This window comes from Halichoeres trimaculatus, unplaced genomic scaffold (genome assembly GCF_033239565.1).
Source record: "Halichoeres trimaculatus isolate MK-OKI-2021-1 unplaced genomic scaffold, fHalTri1.1 fHalTri1_scaffold_7, whole genome shotgun sequence".
Taxonomy (NCBI): domain Eukaryota; kingdom Metazoa; phylum Chordata; class Actinopteri; order Labriformes; family Labridae; genus Halichoeres; species Halichoeres trimaculatus.
Window position 1 is genome coordinate 4,243,281 of NW_027437185.1, and position 27,800 is coordinate 4,271,080.

General features: G+C 42.4%; 1 protein-coding gene across 1 annotated transcript; it reads right to left on the bottom strand.

Annotated features, from left to right (window-relative positions):
• Positions 1–402: 402 nt before the first annotated feature.
• On the bottom strand, positions 403–27,365 carry enpp6 (ectonucleotide pyrophosphatase/phosphodiesterase 6). The gene is made up of 8 exons (XM_074674255.1): positions 27,014–27,365; positions 16,194–16,373; positions 13,097–13,208; positions 10,433–10,574; positions 10,178–10,357; positions 6,642–6,779; positions 4,049–4,172; positions 403–2,319 (listed from the first exon to the last, which is right to left on the bottom strand). The coding sequence occupies exons 1-8, from the start codon at positions 27,267–27,269 to the stop codon at positions 2,102–2,104; spliced, it is 1,350 nt and encodes a 449-aa protein (XP_074530356.1). The 5' UTR covers positions 27,270–27,365; the 3' UTR covers positions 403–2,101.
• Positions 27,366–27,800: the final 435 nt, after the last annotated feature.

Below are 27,800 nucleotides of genomic sequence, written 5' to 3' on the forward strand. Positions count from 1 at the left end.
TTTAGATGGGCTTTTCAGGGTTAAAATAATAAGAAAATATTAAATATATGGTGGGTATGGTTTTTTTTAAGGACTGGCATTGATTGAAAGAGGCAAAAATATTAGTTTGTTATGTTTTAAAAGCAGTTTTTGTAGAAGACATTTTTGTCCGATTACCTGAAAGGATAGTAATAAATACTTTGATACTGCAATAACAAAAAAATAAAAATAAAAATAAAAAATACAAATTAATTGTAAAATTTTAAAATATAATTGCCAATCTTGTATATGTTAAAGCATTCCAACAAAATTAAACCTTTTTTTTAAACAAATAAATGAAATCAATCAATCAATCAATCAATAATAATAATAATAACAAATAAAAAAAATTCATTGAAGAATTGGTAATTTCGATTAGCACTGATGTTAACTGAACAATTTGAGGGGGCAAAAAGTAGAAAAAAATTAATCTGCAGTTTTGGCAGAGGTCACTTTTGTTTTCTGTTTACCTCCAAGGGTCGTAAATTAAAGCTACTCATGAGGGTTACGGATGTCAGCTGTAAGACTTGTTGAGTTTCTGCAGTATGTACAGAGCTTTAGCTGTTAGCAGCCTCTGCTCGGTCCAGATGGAGTTCAGTGAGACCTTTTAGACAGACTTGGGTTTAGTTTGTGACCCTGACAGAAATTGTAAATGCACACATCATTTGATTCATTTCAGTGACATTATAAATACACTCTAACTGGTTTGACTCTTTCCACCATCACATGAACTGGTTGTTCAGGTCTCAGGTGGACTGGCAGAGCACAGGAGGTGTAAAGTCAGTGGACATGCGTTACCGTTGCTCAGTGTTTGGCTGTTGGAGCTCTGATGCTGCTGCAGGATTCTGACTTCACTTGTCCTTGGAGGGTTTTGGTATCATTGGAGATGTGAGGCGAGCTGTGTGCAGACATCTGAAAGGTCTAATCTGAAAAGCTACAGTGACTCTGATCAGAGCGTCTGATCACTGGTTTATGTTTCTGTCTCAAACTCATCCTCAGACAAACAGAGAGATCTGACGTGATGGAGCAGTTTGATGGAGTCAGATCTCTCACTGTGTCTCATCATTCAAACCTTATAAGAAACAAAGACTTTTATACAAAAGCTGATATCACACACTCGAAACCACCGCCTGGATGAATTTAGGTCCCACAGATGAATGTTCCTGAATAACTGCATTCATGATCTGTTTTCCTCTGCTGAAAACAATTTCTGAGATTTATTTTAGCTTTCATGGTTCATTATTGTTTTGTTTTTTTTCAAACACTGGGGAATTTGGAAGAAAACATGGCCTAACCCACCTGACAATTCACTGAATGACCTCCGGCCTGTTGTCCTCACATCTTTAGTGATGGAGGCCATGGAGAGGATCATAAAACAGCACCTCAGCCATCCAAACAGCTCAGTACTTAAATTAACACTTTATATTCAGGTTTAAAAACATACAGTTTTTTTTCACTATTGTACATTTACTGCCCTGTGCCTTGAATTTTCCTCCAGGGACAAATAAAGTTCTTTGAATCAAATTGAATTGAATTATTAAATGGAACTGAAATGAATTGAGCTGCAGAAATGAGATCTTATCTCAGGAGGAAACTGTCAGAGGGAGAAGACATGCTCAGGTTTGAGGCTGAGATGCCCAGAGACAAACATGTTGATGACATCAATGTAAGGGTAGTGGTTGGTAAAAGTTTATTGAACTGATAACTCCAGGGATGAACGGTGAAAAGTGATGATTAGGACAAAGTGTAAAGAAGAAGACTAAAAGTTTCCTCAGCTCAAAGCTTCACTTCTGAATGAAACAAATCTCAGAGGACGCTGTAAAGAGGACAGGAACTCAGCGAAATCACAAAAATACTCTGATCAAAGTGGAACGTCACAGTTTGTGTGATCACATCTGAAGGAGTGAGGCACCTTTAGAGCTGGACTCACAGGATTCAGACTGAGGGCGTCTCTGAGTCTCTGGTGGACTGAAGAGAAGTCTCTAGATGAGGTCTCCTCACAGAGCTTTTCCAGGTCAGCCTGTCTCAGGTGCTCCACCCTCTGCAGCAGATCATCTCCAGCTCCAGGTCAAAGCCTGAATGGTTAGATGTAGTCCAACAGAACTAACAGGACACCTAACACTCCCACCCAGCAGGTCCACATGGTGGAGGGGCGGGTAAGACCTCCAGAGCTCTTGAACAAGTACTCCACTCTGGACCACGAGCCGTTATTGGGCAGAGGCTCCACCCCCAGAGTCCTGCACATCAGGTTGTAGACGTCCACGGCTCGGATCGGAGCTGCACGCAGGTCACGCTTAAAGTCTGACAAACCAGGGAGACAAAACCAGAATCAGGTTATCTAATCCACCACAGAGCGCTCCAACAGAAACCCAGACTCCCTGACAGGAAACACAGGCAGTGGTTCCCAAAGTGGGGGTTGGGACCCACTAGGTGGTCACAAAAAACTATTTACAATAACATATTTATGGATAGATGTGTTGTGTTTAAAATGCTACTTGACTAATTCAACCTCTAGTCGGCGCTATAAACACATGTCGACTAATGGTGTACAGCAGATTTTTTCCCTGTGACTGTGACACATCACTTCACCGGATGGCAGATCAAGTGTGACAGGAAGTCATGCACTTTAACTACCTGAAACATCCAGTGATTTTAAAAATAAAACAAACCTGTCAAAACCAGATTGTAAAGCAACATAAGAAGCACAACCAGGCCAGGAGTCAACAGGTTTGAGGTTTAGTGGACAGAAAATGCCAAAATATGAAGCACAAGGCTGGTGTGTTTCTGTTCACCTCAGGTTTTCCTCTTTTATTAAAGAGATACAGCGGCTCGATGTCAGGCGGTATGAAAACTGTTTAAAGCCTTTTTTTTGTTTAGAAAGACCATGCTGCCACTTTATGTTGTTGTAAAATGCTGATATATCCTATATATCCCATTCTGCATGTCACGGTGGAATGCTTAAGCTGTCTGAATAATAGAATAAACTTCTTTTTATGTTTGAGATGTTGGTTTCAGCCTCATTGTTACATGAAAACTAGTCCACTAGTCCTCTGCTGTTTTGAATAATAGTATTATGCAGTGATGACATCCACCTTACACCTTTTAGATGCCAAACTGTCAGCCCTGGTTGAAGTGACAGTCTCAGGATCAAGTCAGGGACAGGTGTACGAGTAACAAAGGACACAAAAACAGAAACTTAGAGTCTTGGACCAGCAAAGACTGATCTTAACAGCTCAGCAAATCCTCTAAACAAGGCCCTTCATATTTCTGTAGGACTTGTCAGCTGTGGTCAGAGTGTTGGTTTGAAGTTCAGAGGATAAACAAGGAAAACAGAGTCAATCTGACGAATCTGAGTGTAGGGATGGGTACCAAATCAGGAACTTTTATAGGTACCCACCAAGTGTCTGTAGTACCAATTCACGTTAAATTTAGTCGTACCATGTTTGGGTACCTAAACACATCCTTGTGACTGTGAGAGAGTGGAAAAGTTTCAATTTTCCATGCTGGACATGAACACAGTATTGCAAAGGTATATAATGAAGAATAAAATCTGATAAATTGAAAAACTTTAAGATTTTATTATCAAACAAATTAATATTTATTACCACACAATCACACACAAAAGTACTGAAAATTGGTATCAACTGCCAGGTACTGGGCATTGGTACCTTATCGTTTCAAATGTGAAAGGTACCCATCCCTATCTGAGCAACACCAGGAGCAGGAGCAGCTCTGAGCTGCAGCCAGCAGAGGGCGCTGATGTTACACACTACACACAAGCCTAGAGTGAGCTTAATGAAGAGAGTTTATAAACAGCATTCACACCATGAAAGGCACAAGTGTGCATGAGTGCAACATCAGCATTGTCCTTTGACCTTCACACACACACACACACACACACACACACACACACACACACACACACACACACACACACACACACACACACACACACACACACACACACTCATGCACTCAGATGAGGACAGGTAACAGCTGTAATAAACTTCGGGCTGTCTGAACATGTTACCTGGTCCTTTAGCCAGAAAGAACCCTCTCATGTCGATGAACTCGTTGTCATAGCCGTGCCAGCCGTTCTGCCACGCTGAAGCTTCCCCTGAGTCGTTCTTCCAGTACGGGAGCTTCTCCTTGTTCTGCAGAAACACTGATGTTAGAGCAGGGGTTGTGGGTGTGTGTGCTTCAAAGAGGCAATAGATCGATTATTGGCTGTGGTGATATTTGGCATTTTGAGGCATATTGGCATCAGCCTTCTTTTAAATCCAACTGCCAATAAGGAACAGTTTAAAACTGGGTTATTTTGGCTCTGATGCAGCCATGCCTCTCTGTCTCTATCTGCAGTCACTACACTGTCCACAGCTTTTTAATAAACCTACGCTAAAAGGCATTTGAACAATGCTCAGTGTCAGAGTTTATAATATTCCTATTTTGATGCTGATATTTTCACTTTTACTGCAAATGAATATCTGCTCAAAATATTGGTTATCAGCCTCCTTGACTACAAACAATACTAATATTACTAATATCAATACTACTAATAATCAATACTACTAACAATCAATATCCCTGAAAAATAAAACATATCTGTCCATCTCTACTTTAAGAGGGGGTATTGTTCTTTTCTTAGTCTTTATTCTTCCTCTCAGCCTTTAGCTGCTGTCTCTTTAAGGGTTCCCAGCTTCACAAACCGCTTTCAACCTTCACTCTGATTGGCCAGCCCTCTGGAGGCCTGTCAGAGGGAAGAGATATGGGCAGACCTTGGTGTTTGAGGCCCACGCCTCCACCGTGTCATGAACCAGTAAAGAGATCCTTATGTGATGACTTCATCATTTCAGTGAGTCTCATCAACATCTGGTGAAAATTTGGTGAAGATCTGGTGATTTTTTTTTAGAACAGAGTGTTTTGATCAGTTAACAGACAGATTCAGGGATTTCTACAACATACGAATGTGTAGAGGTTTGAAACTCTGCACACGCTCAGTCTGAACTTTCAGCATTATTGAAGTAATGGAGGGTTTGCTGTTTGGAATTTAAACAAACCACACAAACATTCCAGAGACGAATCCAACAGGCTCACTGAAAAGACCTGAGCCTGTTAAAATGAGCTGATGAGGCGGTGAAATACAGACAGCTAAGGAGTCAGTGATCTTTGTTTTATCAAACAGCCTTCCTGGATTAAACCTAAGCTTTTAATGTCTTTACTTTTTAAGTCTTTCTTATTTTTTAAACTTATGTTTCACCTTTGTGCTTCCTCCATGAAAAGCACTGTGGACTGAATGATAAAATCTTTCCCATCGATGAAGTCCAGCTGTGTTATTTTTGTTTAGCCAGCTCACATATCTGACATAAATCCATCCTCAGAGGGTGAGAAAGTGAGCAGGTGACCCTGAAACACCTGGTAAAGGTTTATGGGATGACCATAGACTGTATATAGAGCGGACAGCATGGATCCGCCATTTATCATTGTACGGTTTTGAAGCCAAAATTCCCCCGTCACAGACACAGCCATTGGCAGCAATTGCAGCCAGAGTCTGAGCAGTGGAGACTGTGAGGGATTCTGGGAGAATCAGAGTGGAGCTGGGTGACAAATTTTTTTTTTTTTTCTTTAGAGAGTCTAATCACTTCTTGACTCTACTTCTCGACATATTTTACAACCCCCGAAAAAATACACGAGAACGGCAGCTGTCAATCATCGTTAAACGTTACGTAAAGCCTCGTTTTTAACCTCGAATAACTAATGAAAACAAAACTTTTCAGAAAAAATAGGACATGTATACAAGACAGCCAAATGATATCTCCAAATCACCACAACTATCAGACGTGAGAAACATCTCTACAAGGAGTATTAATTTTTTAAAATTTGACCACAGCCCATATGGAATGACTGGAAAGACGGATTTTTTAACCTATACTGCAGCCAGCCACCAGGGGGAGCAGATTTTGTGGCGACTTTACTTCTAGCTAGGGATGCACGATATTGGATTTTTGCCGATATCCGATATGCCGATATATCGGAACCCCTTTTGACCGATACCGATAATCACAAGTTTGTTTGTTTTTTTCCACTGTAAAGAAAGCTAAGTCTATCCTGTACTGGAATTTAAATGTTACTCTAATTGTGACGGTCTTATTTGTTTAAGAAACACATAAAACAAGAAAAAAAAACATTTGATTTTACGATAAATAAGAAATGTATTATTTTTTCAAACTCAAGACATTCAGTATTGAAATACAGAAAAATAATTTCTTTAGATCACATGAACTTTAAATGTACAATACATTTTTAAACATAACCAAGTTGCATTTGATTATTTTGGAGCTACTGTAACAACCTGGTGACAGACACAGAGCTCTGCAGTGCAAATAAACTGAAGTGCTACATTTTATTTAAGGAGCTTATTTTTCAGATGGAAAATAATAATAATGCTAACTGAATAGCCCCTTATCAGCTGTGCATATCAGCAGAAATTTTCATATCTGCCGATACCGATAAACGTGTTTTTAAGCTTTTATCTGCCGATACCGATATTGTGCCGATAATATCGTGCATCCCTACTTCTAGCCCATCTTTTTACAGTCTATGGGGATGACAAGGTGAAATCTCACCTCAGTGATGAACCAGCCGGGCTCGGCCACCAGCGTGAGAGGGGGGACAAACTTCCCTCCTTTAAAGTGGAAGCGCTCAGGGATCTCCTGTCTGGTGTACACCCGCATGTTAGGCACCTGAGAAAGCGCTGAGTACACCTGGAGGAACACACACACACACACACACACACACACACACACACACACACACACACACATAAACAAAGAACAGTTGCGCATAAACTCATAAATCAGATTTGTATCTGTCTGTGAGAAAGGAGTCAATAATCATCATGTAACATAACTAGCCTCCTCAGAGAGAGGAGCAAACCTGATGAACTCTGAGGACAGCTGCAAAAACCATCCACATGAGTGAAAGGTGACGGCATCACGTGGATGATAGGCCAATAAAAGAGTGAAATCATGCAGGCAGCACCAAGTAGGGAGGACCTGGCTAAATGTAGCTGTTAGTCATCCTGTTCATCATTATCCAACAGAAACACCTCCTTACCAGGAGCTTAACCTTTACTTCACACAAAGTTTGTTGGGAGTACCGTCCAAGGATACCAGAGTGAACAATGAATTTCTATTTGAGATCAAAGCTCACTTCATTCTGCTGAAAAATGAGAGCGTATAAAAAATAAAAAAAGAAATGTGTCTATCTTGACTTCTGTTCAATGAACAGGGGCCCTGAAGGTCAACTGCTCTAGGTTGCTGGAATGCCTTAATGGTGGACTGTGTTTCTCCCACCTTTTCTCTCCATACAGACTCGTTTTTCTGTGTACACGTAAGCCTGCTGACACCTCAATGGTTAGTACAGTTGGTGGTACTCAGACTACAAACAGACAACAGCAAGCTTCTAAGACTAAAGTAGTCCAGACGGGAAAATTTCAGCAGCGGCGGTATAACACCTCCACTCCCACCAGCCACTTTGGCAGGTTGAATTATTTAATTGTAGTTTTTTGAAACGGCATCTGAAATACTAAACCAATTTCAATGTGAGACTGGTAACATGATGTAGAGAAATAAAAGTTCAGTGGCGTCTTCTTCACTCTCAATTGTCGACAGTTCTTCAGAATTTGAGTCACAAACTAGCATCAAAACTCCTGTAACTTTTTGAAAGTGACGTTGTTATCCAATGAAGCTCATTTAAGCTCACACTGCACCGGTCTCACAGTGAGTGAGGGGAACGTATGTAGAGAAGAGAAAGTGAAACTTAAAGGGCATATTGCAGGTTATTTGTTTTGTAGATTACTACTTAATATGGTCTAATAATGGCAGTAGAATAAGTCAATTATTGATTTTTATGTGTAATTCAACAAAAAAAGGCACAGATTTAGAGGAAGAAGTGGCTGTTTTCGGTACAGCTGTTTAAACACTCTTTTTCAGCATCACATCATTTGACGTAACAAAAGGGACTCACATGCCTTTACTCTGCTTTGAGCCAGTGTGAATAACAGGTTGTCATGAGTGAGATCGGGCATTTCAGATCGTGTTTATTGTGTTTCTTCCAAAGTACTATTTAATTTAACTGTTCATTAAGATGATTCAGATGTGTGGATGGATGGATGGATGGATGGATAGATGCTGAAATACTAGCTTAACAGGACACTGAGTCCACTTTTTCAGACTCAGTGAGTTAGCCTCATGGTCAGATTCATTTTGTGCAGCTGGCAAGACGAGACTTTATTTCAGCATCGATCCCGAAAAACGCAGTCCTATGTGGTGACCATTTTTTGACAGGAAGATTGATATGAAGGGATCTATTTCATAAAGTCAATGAATGGAGTTCAGGGTGGGATACTGGAGCCAGGTCCAGGTGAGACTGACACGGCTGCTGTCCTGTCAGACAACTGCAGCTTCACCAGCAGCAGCAGCCTCCAGCCCGGCAGACTAAACAAGGATTTGTCAGAGATCCAGCCCGAGATTCAACTCAATGGAAAAATGAGCAGACCACCATAGCTAAGTCTTGGTTTTCTGACTCTAGATCAGTGGACAGACCTCTGATAGACTTCTCTGTCTTTCTCTCTATGAGCTTTATCATGACGGCTCAAAGTGCGTTGCTTCATGATCAGCTCCTACACGTACTACTTATTTTTGAAGTCAGTGTATCTGATTTCAAACTTTAAACACGCTGATGTGAACACAGAATTAGGCTACATATCACTAGCTTACAGCGCTCACTCACCTGGACACCTGCTCCGTTCTCCTCTGGTTCTCCTCACACCACAACTCCACTACTTTCCTACGGCCGTTATTCCTCTAAATCCTGCCCTGTTCCCGCTCTCCATCTTTCCTAACAGGATCATGATTATAACCCTGAGGACCATCATATGGATAGGAATACAGGTTGTCTTCCTCTTCATTGACAGGAGTGACAGTCTGACCCATGTTTATTAATGTTTAAGGTCCCATATATGCAAAAATCACTTTGATAAGTCTTTTAGTCAAATTTGTGGGTCTTTGGCTTTCCTCCCAGCCCACAGTGCTAGTGAATGTAAAATCCTGACCTAAAACAAGCTGTAAGTAATTTCCGGGATTGGCAGACAGCAGCGATTCCCTTTTTTGACCAATCAGGAGCAAGTCTGACCTGATTGGTCCACCAGAGCAGATACCCCCAAACCCCCTTCCTGCCCACTCCCCTCCCCACTGCTGGAAGGGAGGAGAATGCCAAAGTTGAAGAGCCATCACTGCTTTGTTTTTGGCTGTAAACAGCCACATAGTTCCTTGCACAAGCTTCCCAATCTTGGAAGAAGACAAGACTAAGTGTCTAGAGTTCATTTATGAGGGAAATGTTCCAGCTACACTCAGTAAAACTGTGCATGTGTGTGCTAGTCACTTCACGGACAATACAACAGAGAGCTAGCGAATAGACTGGTCCTGAATCCAGGCACATTACCAACCATCCACCAACAAACCTGGGACCCTGGAAATGTGAGTATTTTAAATGCTGTGTGCTGTGGAGCAGATGTAAGAGCTTTTCCTCAGTGTCCACCCTGTCTCTGTGTTAGCTTCAGGATGCTAACTTTAGCTACGGTTAGCCTGTTGTTTTAGCCTAATGTTACCGGAAGTTAGCTTCGCTGTTTTCTAAACATTGTGCACTCGGAGTTTGTGGCGCCGCTCTCAGTGACGCTGAAGAGCGGGGTGGGATCAGTGGTGGCTCATTTACATATGAAGGTCACGCCCACTAAATCAGAACGTTCTGAACAGAGGGGCTATGAGAGCCTGGAAACAATGCTGCTGTGCTTGATTTATTGGCTTTTTGGACCAAAACATGTTACTACCATTTCATGAAGACATCAGTGATCCATATTAAACTGCAGAGAAGGAGCAGACTATGGGACCTTTAAAAGGTTGTAAATCTAGTTCAAGTCATCTTTAACGTGTCATTGTCGGCTTTGATCCTATTAAACATAATTATCCAACAACAAAATTGTGGCTAGTGAAAATGCTGAGTGGCTAGTAACTCAGTGAAACCACTAGCCACAGTGGCTGGCGAGCAAAAAAGTTTATGTCCAGCCCTGGAGGGTTTTGAGAGCAGGTCTAAGGTGACTCACCTGTTGAAGTGTGTCCTCTTTAGGCCACAGGCTGACCACAGGTCCTCTGTCCAGCATCTTTGTGATGTCTGACATGTTGATGTACTTTTCCAGCTCGATGACTTTCTCCATCCACTTCAGCTTCGTCATCCCGTGATCTGAGAACATGACCACATTCACCTGCTGCTCCAGCCCTCTGTCCTGCAGCGCACACACAGTCAGTGAATGAAGGACAGGCTTCCTTTAAACACACAGCAGTCATGAGGACTCACTGACCCTGATCTCTCTGTTGAGGGTTTCCATGGCAGCATCCAGCTGTTTGACTGCTGCTTTCACCTGGTGAGAGTCCGGACCAAAGTGATGACCCTCAACATCAATCTTCTCATAATAAATGGCCGCCATGGATGCTTCGCCGGACCTATGGGTGAGAGATGAAATGAGTCAGGATGAAAACAGAGCTCCTCTCTGATTGGCAGGAAACAGATATATCCACATCTGCCCTGAACTCCTGGAAAGTTCTTGAAGCTTTGGTGGGGGCTGCACATGTCATCAGTACTGGTAGAATCCCCAAAACACCCATCCCAATATTTAAACCCAGAGAAATCAGCTGTACCATGAGTTGGTTCATGGAGATAGAGTCTGACTGTGTCACCAAACCAAATCTGAAGCTTTTCAACATAAACTAGACCTCCAGAGGAGGGACACTAGAACATTGTGTTTAAACACCATTCCTTTATCACCAAAAACAGCTTCATCAACATCATAACAATCATTACAATCATCCACTGTCTGGACCTGGTGTCCATTTCTGTAAACGTCCCTCTCCATCCATCCCCAAATATTCTCAGAGTGATTTAGATCAAGGAAACATCGGGATGGTCCTTAGAGTGAGCTGATTCCTCTGGAAGAAGTCCTTTGTCAGGCGCCCATTGTGACCTGTAGCGTTGTCCTGTTGAAAAACCCAGTCATTCCCACGCAGACCAGGGCCCTCAAGTCATGAAGGAGGCCCCCTGCAACATCTCCACAGAGTCAGGGGCCATTTGACGCCCCTGACCAACCTGTAGCTCCATTGGTCCATTGAAGGAAAAAGCCCCAGATCATGATGGCGCCCCCTCCACTGTGCTGCCATGAAAACATCTCCAGTGGGATCTCCTGGTCATGTCAGTAACGTTGAAGCCATCAGGACGTCAAGGTTCAGTTTTTTCTCCTCAGAGAATCAAACTTTCTTCTACAGGCCTTTGAAGTCGTGTCTGTTCGTAAAGCTCTTCTCTCTCAGATGGCGTCTGATGGTTATTGGGCTGCAGTTGGCTCCAGTAACGGCCTTAATTTGGGATGAGGATTGTCCCGTGTCTTGATGGACAGCCAATCAGATCCTCCAGCTCAGCTCTGGTGAAAAGGTATTGGGTCCTCCTCTGGACTTTTTTGTTCCATAACCCTCAGGATCTTTGAAGAAATTTATAATGGCTGTCTTACTGCATCCAACCCGATCAGAGATGACGTATTGTGTGAGGCCTTGCTGATGCAGCTCAACAATCAGGCCACGTTCAAAGAGAGAAGGCAAAATCTTTATTAGTAAAATCATCATTTTGGACCTGCTATGGAAAGAGGTTTGAACAGCAGCTGTGAGGGAAACTAACCAGCTCACAGGTTCACTTATTGACACCTGTGTATCCTTGAAGGCTGTGTAAACATTAACACCTGTTGAATCATTTACACCTAGTAGCTTCAGAGGCCCTACCCGTCTTCTAAACTCTGCCTCATCCCAGAGTTCAAAACCAGGCAACGGTTCACAGCTGCCACAGGTGTTACCAGAAAGTCTTGGTTTTGTTACTTGTGTTGTTCCATGGTGTTTCACCTGTGTAACACCTGCTTTACACTTCTGTTACACCTGCATTAAACCTGTGTTTCACCTATGTTATATAAGTGTGAAACCTATGTTACATCTGTGTTACACCTTAATAACACCTATGTTATGGTTGTGTTACACCTACTGTCTTGCATGTCTATTTATCCTGTGTTGCACTTTGTCAAGCCTGTGTTTCACCTGTGTTACACCCATGTAATACCTGTGTCACACACATAAGTTACATCTGTGTTACACCTGTGTTTCACTTGTGTCACACTGGTGTTATATATGTGTTACACCTTTTACACCTGTGTTACACCTTAATAACACCTATGTTAAAGTTGTGTTACACCTTTGTCACTACTGTCTTATATGTCTCTTACCCCTGTGTAACCTTTTGTTATGCCTGTGTTTCACCTATGTTATACCCATGTTATACCTGTGTTACACATAAGTTACACCTATGTTATACCTTTGTTACACATAAGTTACACCTATGTTACACATAAGTTACACCTATGTTACACCTGTATTACACCACTGTTACATATGTGTTGCACTTATGTAACATCCTTGTGCCACCTTTGTTACAGGAGTGTTTCACCTGCATTACACTTGTGTTATACCTGTGTTACACCTGTGTTACATATGTGTTAAACCTGTGTTGCACCTGTGTTGGACCTGTGTCACACCTGTATCACACCTATGTACACCTGTGTTACACCTTTGTGAAGCCTGTGTTACACCTGTATCACACCTATGTTACAGATGCAATGCACCTGTGCCACGTCTATGTTATACCTGTGTGACACCTTTGTTACACCCCTGTCACACCTATGTTACACCTTTGCTACACCTGTGTCACACCTATGTTACACATAGTTACACCTGTGTTATACCTTTGTTACACCTTTGTTACACCTGTGTCGCACCTGTGTTACCAGTGAACCATAGTTTTGTTGCAGATGAATCTCAGAAGTTGTACTGCTCTTACATATCTGTGTCACAGTTAAGTGTGAGATATATTAGAGGCACTGTTCTGGGTGTAGAGTCTGTGTGTGCATTTGTGTGTCTGTGAGAGTGTGTGTGTTTACCCAAGGACACCAAGAGCCCTCTTGATGGAGTCCGTGAGGTTTTTCTCTGATGGATTATAGACATACTCCTCACAGAGCGATGGACGCACACCCAGGATCTCCACCTCACAGCCTGTAACACACACCCACACACACAAACATTAGGGAAGGAACGGTTAATGAAAAGAATCTGAACCGTTTGGTTTACCTGACTCAGTCTGGAGCACGTGTGTAGTTCTGATCATACACATGCACAATTGGTGAAGACAGTTACGCCTCAAATACACCAGATACATCTACAGTCTGACTCCAGTGTGTTGCTTGTTGACTGCGTTTATCAACTTACACCTCCTGTGTGTTCAGTCCAACAAGTTGTATGACTGACAGACAGCTGGAGTCACAGACTGAGGAGTTCCTGCTCTTCACACTCCATTGATAAGTCTCTCTTCATTCATGTTCGGCTGTAAAACCTCAAACCTGTTGACTCCTGGTCTGCCTTCGCTCATTATGTCCATCTGTCACTGTAGCCGAGATAAATACAAACTGATTTTTACATGGTTAATTTTATTTTGAAAGTCACTGGGTGATTTTGGTAGTTTCTGGTCACGACCTCCTATCCTGCTCAGTCTTCTCTGGGGCGGCTGTGGCTCAGTGGTAGAAACATCGCCCCTCAAGGTCGAGGGTTGGATCCAGCTCCTGCAGTCACATGAGCAAGACACTGAACCCCAAAGCTCCCACTGTTGGTCAGCAGTGTATGAATGAGTATGACTGTGTTATTTAACTGATGCTTCCTACCATAGCAGTTACTACCATGAGTATGTGAATGTGGTCTGATTGGGTGAATAAGAGTAGCAGTGAGTACTTTAAGTGGTCAGTAAGACTGGAGAAGCGCTAGTGCTGGTCCATTTACCATCTGCCCTATGCTGAATTCATGGGTCACAGCTCAACATCTGTCAAAAGTAGGATGGCTGTGTATTGCCTGCAAAATGACGGACGCAGACAGACTGCATCAGAATGGATCCAGTGTAAGTTGACAGATTGATTTGAATGAAACCTATCTGATCCATTTGCTGTGACAAAGCAGATGCGCTGCAGATGCATCTGGTGTCTGCAGCTGCGATGATGACTGTCAGACAGTGGTGGATAGAACCGCAACTGTGTTGGAAACTTAGCAACTTTGTGGGCACCAATAGACCATGTCAAATTCCTTGTATGTACAAATGTACACTTCAGTGTAACCTGGTTTTGATTGCTCCTTTATTCAGTCACCTGTCAGACCCCTGTGGCAAGTGTTTCCTTGATGAGCAACAAATATAGCAACTTTTCAGGAAATTGGAGGCTCTGACGTGAAAGCATGTTTTTATCTGATTGTCCTCAATGAGCAGCCGATGCTGAGCACCTCCTCTTTCCAAAACAGACTTTTTTTTTTCTTTTTTTTTTCCTTTTTTTTCCTTTCTTTTTTTCTTCTTCAAAACAAACAGACATGTCCACCTCACTCGCAGCAGTCTCCTCTTAACAGAGCAGGAGGAGACTGCTGGAGCATTCAAACTATTTCAAATGTCCTGCAACTGTGTGTTTATTTGGGTCATTTTTGCTAGTCCCAAGTCCAGGTGAAGGAGGAAGGTTGATATTTAGACATAAAAAACAAGGATGAACTGAAGAAAGTTCATTTGCAGCTCTTAACATCTTTATGATGGTGTGTTTTACCTGCTTTCTGTCTCTCCCACCTTATTTCTCTCTCCTACAGAGTCAGGGATGGGTTCCTTTCACATTTGAAACGATACAATACCAATGCCCGGTACCTGGCAATCAGTACCGGTACTCAACTGTACCAATTTTCAGTACATTTGTGTGTTTAGGTGGTAAAAATATATCAATTTGTTTAATAATAAAATGTAAATTCTTTTTCAACTTAACACATTTATTCTTTAATATATAACCTTGTCATGCTGTGTTTATGTCCAGCATGGAAAATCTCCTACTCTTCCACTCCCTCACAGTTACAAGGATGCATTTAGGTACCTAAACATGGTACTTTTGATTTTACGTGAATCGGTACCCGGTACTTTTGACAGAATTCGGTCAATACCTGTAAAAGTACCTAATTCAGTACCTATCCCTATACAGAGCCCATGACAATTACATGCAAATGGATTATTATGCAAATAGGTGACGTCATCATTTAGTCACCAGGGATTTTACTTATTGAGGAGTTGGAACCAGCTTAAATGATGTTTAAATGGCAAAGTACCTCATTCTTTCAGGTTTTACATGACTATACATAACATAATTGATTAAAAAAAACTGTTAACAGTGGATCACTGGAATATATGGTATTCTGGGCTGTTTCAAACAATAGCAATGTATAACGAACCGAACGGAAACCATGAACAAAAAAAACAAGATAAGATCCCAACCTTGGATTTGGTGAACTTTCATCCCTAACACACATAAATGTATTTTTTATCACTGAAATAACTTGCAGTCTAACGGCTGAAATACAACAGACGCAGTCCATCTCTGCTCCATCACAGCACTGGATCAGAAAGGTTTCCATTCAAGCAACCCCATCAACTTAAACTGGATTTGCCCCATCAAGGTCCGGCTCTCTGGCTGGTCCCGCAGGTCATAAGTAATACACAGCCGTCCTATTTTAGCTGGGCGTGGAGCTGTAGCAGGTTAGGAAGTTGTGACTGGAAACTATATAAAAAGACCCGGTGACTTTCAAAATAAAACAAACTGTGTCAAAATCAGTTTGCATTCATCTCTGCTACAACCACAAACAGACTTAATGGGTGGAGCCAGACCAGGAGTCAACAGGTTTGAGGTTTTACAGCCCAACATGAATGAAGAGAGACTTATCAATGGAGTGTGAAGAGCAGGAACTCCTCAGTCTGTGACTCCAGCTGTCTGTCAGTCATACAGCTTGTTGGACTGAACACACAGCTGGTGTGAGTTGACAAATGCAGTCAAGACACAGAATGGAGTCGAACTGCAGACGTATCTGGTGTATTTAAAACGTAACAGTGTGGGATGTTGTGGTCAGGTGTTTGAGCTCTGACTTCAGTTAACCTGTGTGTCCCTGTGTGTGTTCCTGTGTGTGTGTGTCTGTGTTCACCTGGCCAGTAGTACATGAACACCTTCTTGTTGTGTTTCTGCAGGGTGATCCACAGTGGCTCTGATCCGTCCCACCACAGAGGCAGACGGCTGTCAGGGTTTGTCCCGATCAGAAACTCCTTCTTGGAGTCTTGGTCATACATGTAGTTTCCTGTCATGTGATGTGTGTCACAGTGGCGTCCTGGAGGAGAAAACATCACAGAGTGTCTAAATATCAGAAAGAGATTCAAAAGTGTTAACATGGGGCGATTAGACACATCTTTACGAAGAACAACATTGAGACATGATCAGAAGTGTAACGTGTGTGAGCTGCTCTTTAAAGAGGGGGTATGTTGCTTTCTTAAATCTTAAAATGGACTTAAAGGAACAACCCTGGATGTTCAGACTAAACCTGTTCAGATTTTCAAATTTGTAGAAATAGATAACAATATGTTGAAAACACAGACACGTAAGTCTGCCCAAAGCTCTGCCCCCATCAGCATCCAGAGAACTGGCCAATCAGAGGGAAGGGGGTTTGTAGAGTCGAGAGCCTTAAAGAGACAGCAGCTAAAACAATGTGTTTCAGACAGAGGCTGAAACAGAGGTTTTCTAAGACAGCAAGGAGGGAAAAACAGAGATTTTTTAAAATTTGAATCATGTATACGAATCAAATTTGGATCATGGGCACCAGAGAGACAGAATAAAGACTTAAAACAAGTAGGGATGCACGATATTGGATTTTTGCCGATATCTGATATGCCGATATATCGAAACCCCTTTTGGCCGATACCAATAATCACAAGTTTGTTTGTTTTTTTCACTGTAAAGAAAGCTAAGTCTATCCTGTACTGGCATTTATATGTTGCTCTAATTGTGACGGTCTTATTTGTTTAAGAAACACATAAAACAAGACAAAAAGCATTTGATTTTACCATAAATAAGAAATGTAGTATTTTTTCAAACTCAAGACATTCAGTATTGAAATACAGAAAAATAATTTCTTTAGATCACATGAACTTTAAATGTACTGTACATTTTTAAACATAACCAAGTTGCATTTGATTATTTTAGAGCTACTGTAACAACCTGGTGACAGACACAGAGCTCTGCAGTGCAAATAAATGAAGTGCTACATTTTATTTAAGGAGCTTATTTTTCAGATGGAAAATAATAATAATCCTAACTGAATAGCACCTTATCGGCTGTGCATATCGGCAGAAATTTTCATATCTGCCGATACCGATAAACGTGTTTTTAAGCTTTTATCTGCCGATACCGATATTGTGCCGATAATATCGTGCATCCCTAAAAACAAGCACACTGCCTCCCCTTTAAGAGTCATGTCTTCAGTCAGAGCCTGAGTTGGAGCATCAGTAATAAGGGGACCTGTGAGAGCTCAGTAAAGTAAAACCAAACGGTCTTTAAACAGAAACTGGAAGAGAAAAAACAATGTGCTTGGAGCTGAGGGTGAGTTGGAGTTTGTGGAGTGAACTCAGACTGAGCAGAAAAGGGAATCAGACACAGAGAAGAGGAGGAGGAGGGTCAATGAACTGTGTGTGTTCAGATGTGTGTCTTTCTCTGTGTGTTGTTGTTCACTGTGTGTGTGATTCTTTGAGCAGGAGAATGCTCAGTGAAAACACACTCATCAGCACTTCATCAGGCTGCAGAGAGCAGAGCCGCAGAGCTGCCAGCTCTTTGAGCAGGACGGCTGTTGTTTTAGGAGGAGGAGGAGCACAGACACACTGAGGACACAGAGAGGGAGGAGGAACCTGCACACACTGTTTGTGCAGCTTTACATGCCCTACATGTCTACTGTTTAAAGGACTGGGTGACATGGGGTCTGGGGTTTAGGGCTTTAGAGTCCCTGGAGGCAGGACAGGATGGAGGATGAAGGGACCAAACCTCACCTTTTTATTGTTTGTGCGTACGTTAGGCTAATAATAATCCCTGCTGTTCGCACATCAGTTCACCCTGAAAGTGTGAGGACGTTATGGGGAGCTTGAAGCCTGTTTGAATTCAACTCAAAGTGCAGATGTTGGGCTTTTTAAAAGTCTCTATGCTGTTCATCTGGTGTCCCTGTAGCAGATCTACAATCACCAATTTTTCTGTCCCTCTGAAACATTCTGGATCAGCTGCTGGCTACACAAACCCCCTCACCTCTCATTAGCCAGTCCTCTGGAGGCCTGACAAGGGGCAGTGCTATTGGCAGACTTGTGTTTGGGGCCCACCTCTCCAAGGTGCCATGAGCCAGTTTGGCAATCATGTGATGACCTCATCTTTTCATGAAGATCTGGTTCTTTTTCTTAAGAAAAGAGTGTTTTGATCAATTTACAGACAGATTCAGGGATGTCTTCAAAATACGAGTAAGTCAGAGTTCTCCTGAATTTTGAGCTGTGACTGTGTGGACGGCTGTAGTTGAGTTTGTTACAGCACCTTTAAAGAGCAGACTTCAAAATGTGTGTTAGACTACAACATTAAAGAGGAGTCAGAGACCTCACAACAGACATCAAACACAGACTCAGAGGCAGAACAATTAAAGCAGGGCTCAAAAAATGGATATGCAGCTGCTTGTAGGATGACCACACTCCTGAGGTTCAGATCATAGGGCCTCAGTCCTGCTGGTGTTAGATGGCTTTAGCAGCACTTCAATATAAGCAGTTGTGAAACCCTAAACACACTCACAAGAGTCTGACGCTGGATTGAGTGGCTGATCAGCGGTGGCCACATGAGGACAGGGTTACATGAGAACCTGTCAGATGCACAAGTTCAGAGAGGACCCAGCAGCTGCATGCTGGACCACTGTGAGACTAGAGTCTCAAGTTGTGCTTTGAGTGAATAAGAAGAAGAAAAAGACTCCATGGAATAACAAGCAAACAGAAAAAAGGGGGAAAAGATCAGAGGGTTTATATTTACATTGAGTTTGATCAGCATGCTAGCTCCTACTGCAGTTAGCCTGTTAGCATGGAGGAGATTCAGCCTGTGCTGGGTTTAGTGGTGCTTTATTTCACTGCAGATGGGTTTGGTGAGCCAAAACGTAACAGAGGACAGGGGCCAATGGTCAGAGCCTCTTTTACCAGAAAAACACCAAGACAGCAGAGATCAACCGGTGTTTTGGCTTAAAGAGTGACCCTAGTGATTGAGGACTAAGCGGGATGCATCCTCCTAAAAGTGCTTTAGATCTTCAATAAAGACTTATCTGACAAAGAGGTTATGATAAATACAATATTTTTATTTAAAAAAAAACTCGACTAGGATACATGCCTGAAACTTCTTTGGTTTTACTTGGATTTCCACTGACACTTTCAGCTGAAGGTCTCCTGTTTCAGTGTTTGCCCTAGGTTTACAGCCTTGGGGTGACATTGTCAGCGAGGGGGTGGGGCACAAGAGAGCAAATGTTGCATCCTCGTGGAGAAAGCATTAGGAGATGCTCTCTGTCTGCTATACAGAATGAGCTTTTCTGTGTGTAAACACATGCATGTGTTTCTGTGTTTGTCAACGCGTTGGAGCAGAACTTCACATGCTTTTTCGCGCATGGTGAAGTTCTGCGAAGATAAACGACATCCCATCAGGTAAATTGGATGAATAACATAAGGCTATTTAGTCTGTTAGATTAAAAAAAAAAAAACAACAACAAGGTTTACACTTGATTTATGGTAGAGGTAACTCTAAATCACTTCTGCTGTGATCTGGTGCTGTATGGAAAATAAAATGAACTTGACTTCCAGGGGGGGCCAGGGGCCTCCGTTGGGGGGGTGAGCTGTCCCCCCTATATAATGGTAGGGGAAACATTGAGTTTACAGGGTCACTCTTTGAATTGGAACACCAGGAGCTGACAAAGACAAATTCACAATATCAGGTTCGAAGAAAACCATTGGTTGTGGTTATCAAAGGTAGGGTCTGCAGGATTTACCTAAAAAATATAAAATGTCAACTTTTACAAGAATAATCCTGATTAATTATCTCTTTTGGGCTGCTATACATGTGTGTCAGTGTCTGTGTCTGCCTCAACCCCCTCTTTTGCCTGTATGTTGACGTTGGTTTCAGGGCGTTTCTGGAAGGAGAGTAAGAGGCTGTTTACACAACAACGGTTTTAGGGAGAAACGCAAAAGTTTTGTTGCGTTTCAGCCGACCCAAAACGCAAACTTTTGAAAACTGCCTCCTGAGTGGGATTTCTCTGAAACGCTTCCGACACCGTTGCTGTGTAAATAGCAAGCTGGCATTTTCGTAGAAATGATGAAGTCACACTCCACTTCAGGCTTCACGCATACAACAGGACAACAGTACAGTTGTTACAATCGTCACAAACTACCGTGTTGTGCTTGTGCTGCTCAATCTGCTGACTGTCTTTGACAAAATGAGCATCTGTTGCTCCACTTCTGCTCTTGGCATTCACCAATACACCAGATGATCGACTCAACTCTACTCCAGTGGAGATCTACCAAAACTGGCTTCTGGACAAGACTGTTATAGCGCAGACTATAGGCCTGGGACGCTTATTACAGCATTATCTGCAATTCTGTGTAAACGCACATTTTATTCACTGCGTTTTAGGGTTTTCAGATGAAGCGTTGTTGTGTAAACGGGGCCTAACAGTGGTTACATCAACCAATCACAGAGCGCCCAGTGTGCAAGTGACTTTGCGAATTAGAGCAGCTATGGCATACTTTTGCTAACATGCTAAGTCAGGGGCACGGCACTCGAGTCCCTCCCATTTAGAAACCTATTATACAGTCTATGATAGAAATGCAATGCTGCAAGGGGGTTGCAAGGCTAGTGAGTGTGCTATGAGGCTGTGGGTGTGCGCTGCTGCTGGCACTGAGCCAAAGAAGAGGAGCCCAGTTTGAATGTTGTGTTTAGTAACAAGTAACAAAAATGCCTGCAGACCCTACCTTTAGTCTATCAAAGCTGGGGTCACATTACTGTGGACAGAGGGAGGGGGGAATAAGGCAGGTACATTTCAAGGGGCAGATCAGTTATTCCTGAACTAAAATAAGACGATAGTTCCTGCATTCAAAAAGCACATGGCTCCTTAGAAAGTCCCTGGTCCCTGGGGCAAGTTTGGGCGGTTGAAAAGTACTGTTTGTTTTCTTCACTTAATCAGATGGTTCCTGGTCTGGTTGTCTGTCTGTATCCTGATTGACTTTGATTGACCTTACGTATGATTTGGTGTTGGGTATTGTGCAGTATGAAGTATTTTATCATGTCATAATGTATCGTGTCCCTGAACTTCATCCTGTTGACATTTTATAATCTCCATTCTATCACAGTTTATCAGGGATCGGTACCTTTCACATTTGAAACAATACAGTACCAGTGCCCAGTACCTGGCAATCAGTATCGGGACTGAATGGTACAAATTTTCGATACTTTGGTGAGTGTTTATATGGTAATAAATATAAATTTGTTTATTAATAAAATCCCAAAGTTGTTCCATTTAACATTTATTTCATTATGGAAAATCGCCTACTCTTCCACTCCCACAGTCTCAAGGATGAGTTTGGGCACTGAAACATGGTACCCTTTGATTTTATGTGAATCGGCTCTCAGTACAACAGATGGTACCAATAAAAGTACCAAAGTCGGTACCCATCCCTACATTTTATTACATCTTATTGTACCATACAGTGTTGTGTTGATTCTTATCTGATTGAATTATATCATATTTCTTATCTTATCTTAACTTATTGTATGAAATCGTACTGTGTGACACCCAGTTGAACTCCCATCATCCTTTGCAGCAAGTGAGCTGACTCAGAGATCTGTTGATCATCTTCCTCATGAATTCACAGGACAACAGGGAACAAAGACACAGCTGTGAAAACACACACACACACACACACACACACACACACACACACACACACACACACACAAACACACACACACACACACACACAAACACACACACACACACACACACACACACACACACACACACACACACACACACACACACACACAGTCTGTGTCTACTCTGACCTGTCTTTGAGGTCCAGACTGGCCCAAACCCAGTTCAGCTCAGATGACTCTGTGTGATCCAGCACTCTGTCTGCTGCAGGATTCAACAGCTTCAGATATAAACGACTACACTGTATCACACATGCAGACACACAAACACACACACACACACACACACACACACACACACACACACACACACACACACACACACACACACACACACACACTCAGCCTGGCAGTTTCATTCATGAGTCAGTCTGTCCTCTTCAAACATCTTTATGCACCTCTGACCTCCACTGTGCAGAAAACTGGGATGCAACCAAACAAAAACAGGCACAGAGTATGGCAAGAATGGATTCTGAAAACACCATAGACAGAAAACACAAAGCTTGGTAGACACACAGAGACACACACACACACACACACACACACACACACACATATATTCAGCTCATACAGCTATCTGTTTTACAATGTGAGATTCAAGCAGCCAACTAGCTTACAAAGAAGTCAGCTGATCAGTTAGCTGACCAAAGAACCCCAAACAGAAACATTCAGGAAAGAAATCTTCGTTAATATGCATAAAGCAAACCTAGGAGCTGAGTCTGTAGAGGATGGGGAATCTGCTTTAATCTTCATGAGCATATCTTCCTACATGACTCCTGTCTAAGGCAGTTCTATTCAGTTTACAGCCCGGAAGCAACCCTTGAGTAGCCTGAAAGCAACCCTTGAGTAGCCTGAAAGCCGTGTGATTGGGGCTTGGGTCCAACAGAAAAAAAAAAAAAAAAAAAAAACATTTTTTACCAACACTGACAAGTTCTTAAAAAAATTCCTACATTTTCAAATAAAATGACTGCAACACCTATGGTAACCCACAATGCATTGTGTCATTGAGCAGGTGTGTTTGAAAACTTAACACAAGCAGTCCTACACAGGTGAAAATAGCATGTCTCTTTCCATCCTAAAATGAAAAATAAGCAAGGATAATCATCAGTTAAATCCTGCATAGACTAGAAAGTATTAATTTATTTTAGCACCAAGTCCAAAAGCCAAACCAATGTGTTTGCCCTGCAATAAGTGTGTTACAGTACTGAAAGATTATAATGTCCAAAGATGCCACACTAAAAAAACACATTGCGTTTGAGACAAACTTTCCAGAGGGATCTCATGAGAGGGCGGCTAAAAATCAGAGTTTGACTGCGTCTTTCAACCAGAGCTGTACTACAGTAAAGCAGACTTGCACAGCTCATGAGAGGGCCACAGCAGCTTCACTTTGCTGCTAAAAATGTGTGGCCAAGCTCGTGTCCTCAGTCAGAAAATCTAGCCTGACCAAATTTTTAATTGAACAGTCCTGGTCTATGGCTTATTCACTCACAGCTACACCTTTTACCTTTACCTTAAACACACACTGTACACACCTCTGTCCTCTGAGCAACAGAGCTGGTTGTCCCTGTGGCACAGCTGCCTCGGTACTTTTCATCTGTTTTAAGTCATTCCGATGGATACAGTCCGATTGGCGGATCTCGAAACTTACTCTGCTATCTGGTGCTTTAAGTCCTTTAAAGCTAGAGTCTGCAGGAATTTCATTTAAAAAGTCAAATTTTACAGGAATAATCCTGCTCAATCATGTCCTCTGAGTTTCTATACATGCCTGTCAGTGTCTGTGTCTGCCTCAACACCTCCTCTGCCTGTATGTTGACATTTCGGTTGTGTCAGGGGTTTCTGGGAGGAGAGTAAACATGGTGACATCAGCCAATCACAGAGTTCCCAGTGTGCAACCAAAGTGAAACCAATCCCAAACAGATAAAGCTTTTTCCCCAAACAAGGGTGAAGCTAACAACTTTCACTCGCTTTAAGGATCTTAAAGAGCAGCAAGGGATGAAGAGCGACACAAGTTAGCTTTCTGCTAACCAGGTATGTGTCAAATACCTGTGATTAGCCGGTGCTAACATGCCAAGTCAAGTGCACGGCTCATGAGTGCTACAGGTGGTTGCTGGGCTGGTGAGTGTGTTCATGTGGGTGTGTGCTGCATGATTGCATGATAAACAAGGGCTGTTGGTCATAAAACTGATCTGACCACATCTTCTGTTTCTCTGCAATGGTTTTGAGAGTGTGATATATTTACATATTATGTCCAGAAATGCTGGTAATATGGGAAACATGATCCTGCTCAGCGGATCAATCACAGAGCTTGAGGCCCATGTTGGTAGAAGGCGCACGTAGAGCTATGTGAAAAGGCATTTGCACTGCAGTGTACGGTACATTATTGACTCAGTGTAGAAGTATAAAGCAGGAGTAACACACTGAGGGCCTGATTCACTGAAGGACTGTGCAGCTTTTAGCCTGATAATCATGTGCAAATGAGCCAAAATGACATCATCTAATCCACAAAGCCAAAGATTGAATACCCATAAAACAACGTCCCACACATTCAAACAATCTAACACACATTCTTTTTTAATCAAACACACCCTTTTCTGTTTAACTGAGCCTGATTAAAACTAACAGCTGATTGACTAACTCGAATGCTAAGAAAAATAACACATGGGTCCACAGAGTCTGTCACTGTTAGTTTAAATTGAGTATAGTTATCAGGAGTGAAGTCAGTTTGGAGCTGTGTGAGGACCAATGAATGGGATCAAATAACACATCTCCATTCTCATGAAGTGAGGATTTAATAAGACGGTAAAGATGGCCTCTGTCCACCCAGCTCGCGGATACAGTTCAGCACTGTCAGGATGAGACACAGAGCAGGTCTACACAGAAGAGTGGAGCTGCTGACAGCTCCTCTTAGTCACAACCAGGTGGAGATGATCAGAGCAGTTTTCTTTAGGGATAGTAAATACCACTTTTTTTCAGACTGATGCCAGAAAGAGTACTCCCTCTTGAGTACTTACTGATACCGACTACCAATACCACTAGCACTTTTAATAGATAAAACTTTGATTAACAGTGACAGATCACTCTGACTTTAAATCCAAAGTAAAACACAAAAAACTCTTTCTGAGTTTAGAATTTGTAACACTTTAACTGTTTAATCTCCATGGTTCATTCATATTGGCTATTTCCCAAAGCCCAGGTACCTTGCCTTGCCTTGGTCTGATGTGGGCGTGGGCAGGCATCCACATCATCAGATGCTGCCTAAGTGCTGTTCCAATGTTCATGTCCTCCAGAGGCATATGTCCTCCTCCGTTTGGTTAGCATGTGGCTAATTGACCTAGGATACACAGGTGTATCCTTCGTAGCCTTGCCATGGCTATAAATACCCAACATGCAACGCGTGAGTCTACGAAAAAGGAAAAAATGGAAGGAAAAGATGCACCTGAGAGAGACGCACCAGAGAGAGACGCACCAGAGAGAGACGCACCAGAGAGAGACGCACCAGAGAGAGACGCACCAGAGAGAGACGCACCAGAGAGAGACGCACCAGAGAGAGACGCTCCAGTGGAGGCGCGTGGTAAATTCCAATTCAAATGTAAGCAACAAAATACACCTCTGAAAATAACAACTTATACCATGTCCAACACTTAACTCTTTTGTGTGTCACTCACGTAACTATAATTACTGAGAATCTGCACCTTCAGAGTGTCAATGATGTGACAATAAAAAAGCAAAAAGCGCACAAAAGTGGCAAGCCATGACAATATATGTAGCAGCTCGAGCATATGGTCTACTCCCACGTTTGTATTTAACTTTCCAAGCACTGTTCACAGTGCAACATGTGTTATGTGAGACAATGTAACTTCAATTACATATACATTTGTGACAGGAATCTGATGGTAAAAAATATGCCTTTGTAGGCTGTTCCATTAGCATCTCCTTTTGAGCAGAGGCAGGACACTTGCCTTGGATTGGAAGGAAGTGGCTTTGGAGGCACTGCCTTCAAAGGCAAGGCAAGGCAAGGTACCTGGGCTTTGGGAAACAGCCATTGTCTGAACTGGACCTGACACATGTATGCCATGGTGTTAAACCGCAACAATGCAGTGCCAACTACTGGCAAGGAGGACTTACTTGATATAAGATTTTTTTTGTCTTGGGTATCAGCTGCTGGTATCAGCAGCGTTCACAGGTACCAATACCTTCAAAGAAGGCTGGTATCAGCCCGATATCAGTACCAGGACTTTTCTTATTGGATTTCATGTTCAGACCGAGCAGAGAGGGGGGACATGAGCCGCATTTCAGCGTTCACAATCTATTCATGGTGAATTCCTATTTCCTGTCTCTCTTTGTCCTGCTTGTTTTTATATTCCAGGGTTTGCACGCACGCACATACACACACACACACACACACGCGCGCGCACACACACGCACACGCACACACACGCACACACACATTCACACACACACAGTGATCTTCAATATGTTTACACACTTTTATGCTAATCACTCTCCGCACAACTGCAGACAAGATACAAACCATCCCACAGCACCTGGTCTTCTGTTCAGATACACTCTGATACACTCGGGTACACCCAGATAGGCTCAGTAGGACTAAAAAACATTATGCATGGGGGAACATTCAAATTGCACACAGAGAAGCATCTGACTAGCAGAACCTTCACTCTGAGTCAGAAACACCAGCCACTGCACCCCCAACTTTACCTGCTGCATAAACACGTCATACATGATGTAATACAATAAGAAACAACAGGTTTTTGGTGATCTCCATTTTGACTGATCCAGATCAGGACTGACAGACTGTGACTGGCTCAGTATCCCTGCAGCAGATCGATCACTAAGATCAGGCTTTGTATCCTTTGGTCATTTGTTTTCACCTATGTTGTTTCTGAATCTCCTAAGCTACACTGCTGAGAGATACACAGAGAAAGACGGGTAGCAGACACAGACAGGTAGGAGACAAACGGGAAGGTGATGTGTTACCTGTCATCAGTGAGTAGTAGTTCGGGTAGGACAAACTGGGGAAATCCGGAGTCATATAGTCCACCTTCACTCCGCTGGTCACGAGCTCTTTGAAGCCCGGCAGCGCGTGCAGGTCGTCCATGTAGTCGTGCCTGAATCCATCGATCAGAAACACGAGCAGAGGTTTCCCCGCGAGGATCACCTGTCCCGCGCCGAGCAGCAGCAGCAGGAGCGCGAGGAGCCGCGGGGAGCGCGCGGGGCTCTGACAGCGGGACATAACGGTTACCTGTCCTCGTGCTCCGTTAACAGACACGAGAGGGAGAGCAGTGGGCTCGCGACAGGAATGAGCTGACACCTGGGAGAGGATGGTGGTCTGTGCGGGAGGAGGGGTCACGCTGTGCGTGGGGGGTGACACGCAGGCACACAACACCCACATGTGGGCATTGGAGTGACCTTTCAAAATAAAATCATAGACTGATAAACTAGTCTGCGACGTTATATTAAACAACAGTGATTATACCAAAAACAACGACAACAACAACAACAACAACAATAATAATAACAATAACAATTACAACAACAATAACAATAATAATAATAATAATAATTATAATTATAATAATAATAATTATTATTAGTATTATTATTATTATTATCATTATTATTATTATTATTATTATTATTATTATTATTATTATTATTATTATTATTATTATTATTATATAAAGAAAAAGGATAGCAGCTGACAAACATATAACAAAATAAAAATGAATTAAATCTGGATTATTGCCTCGTAAATATGACTGGT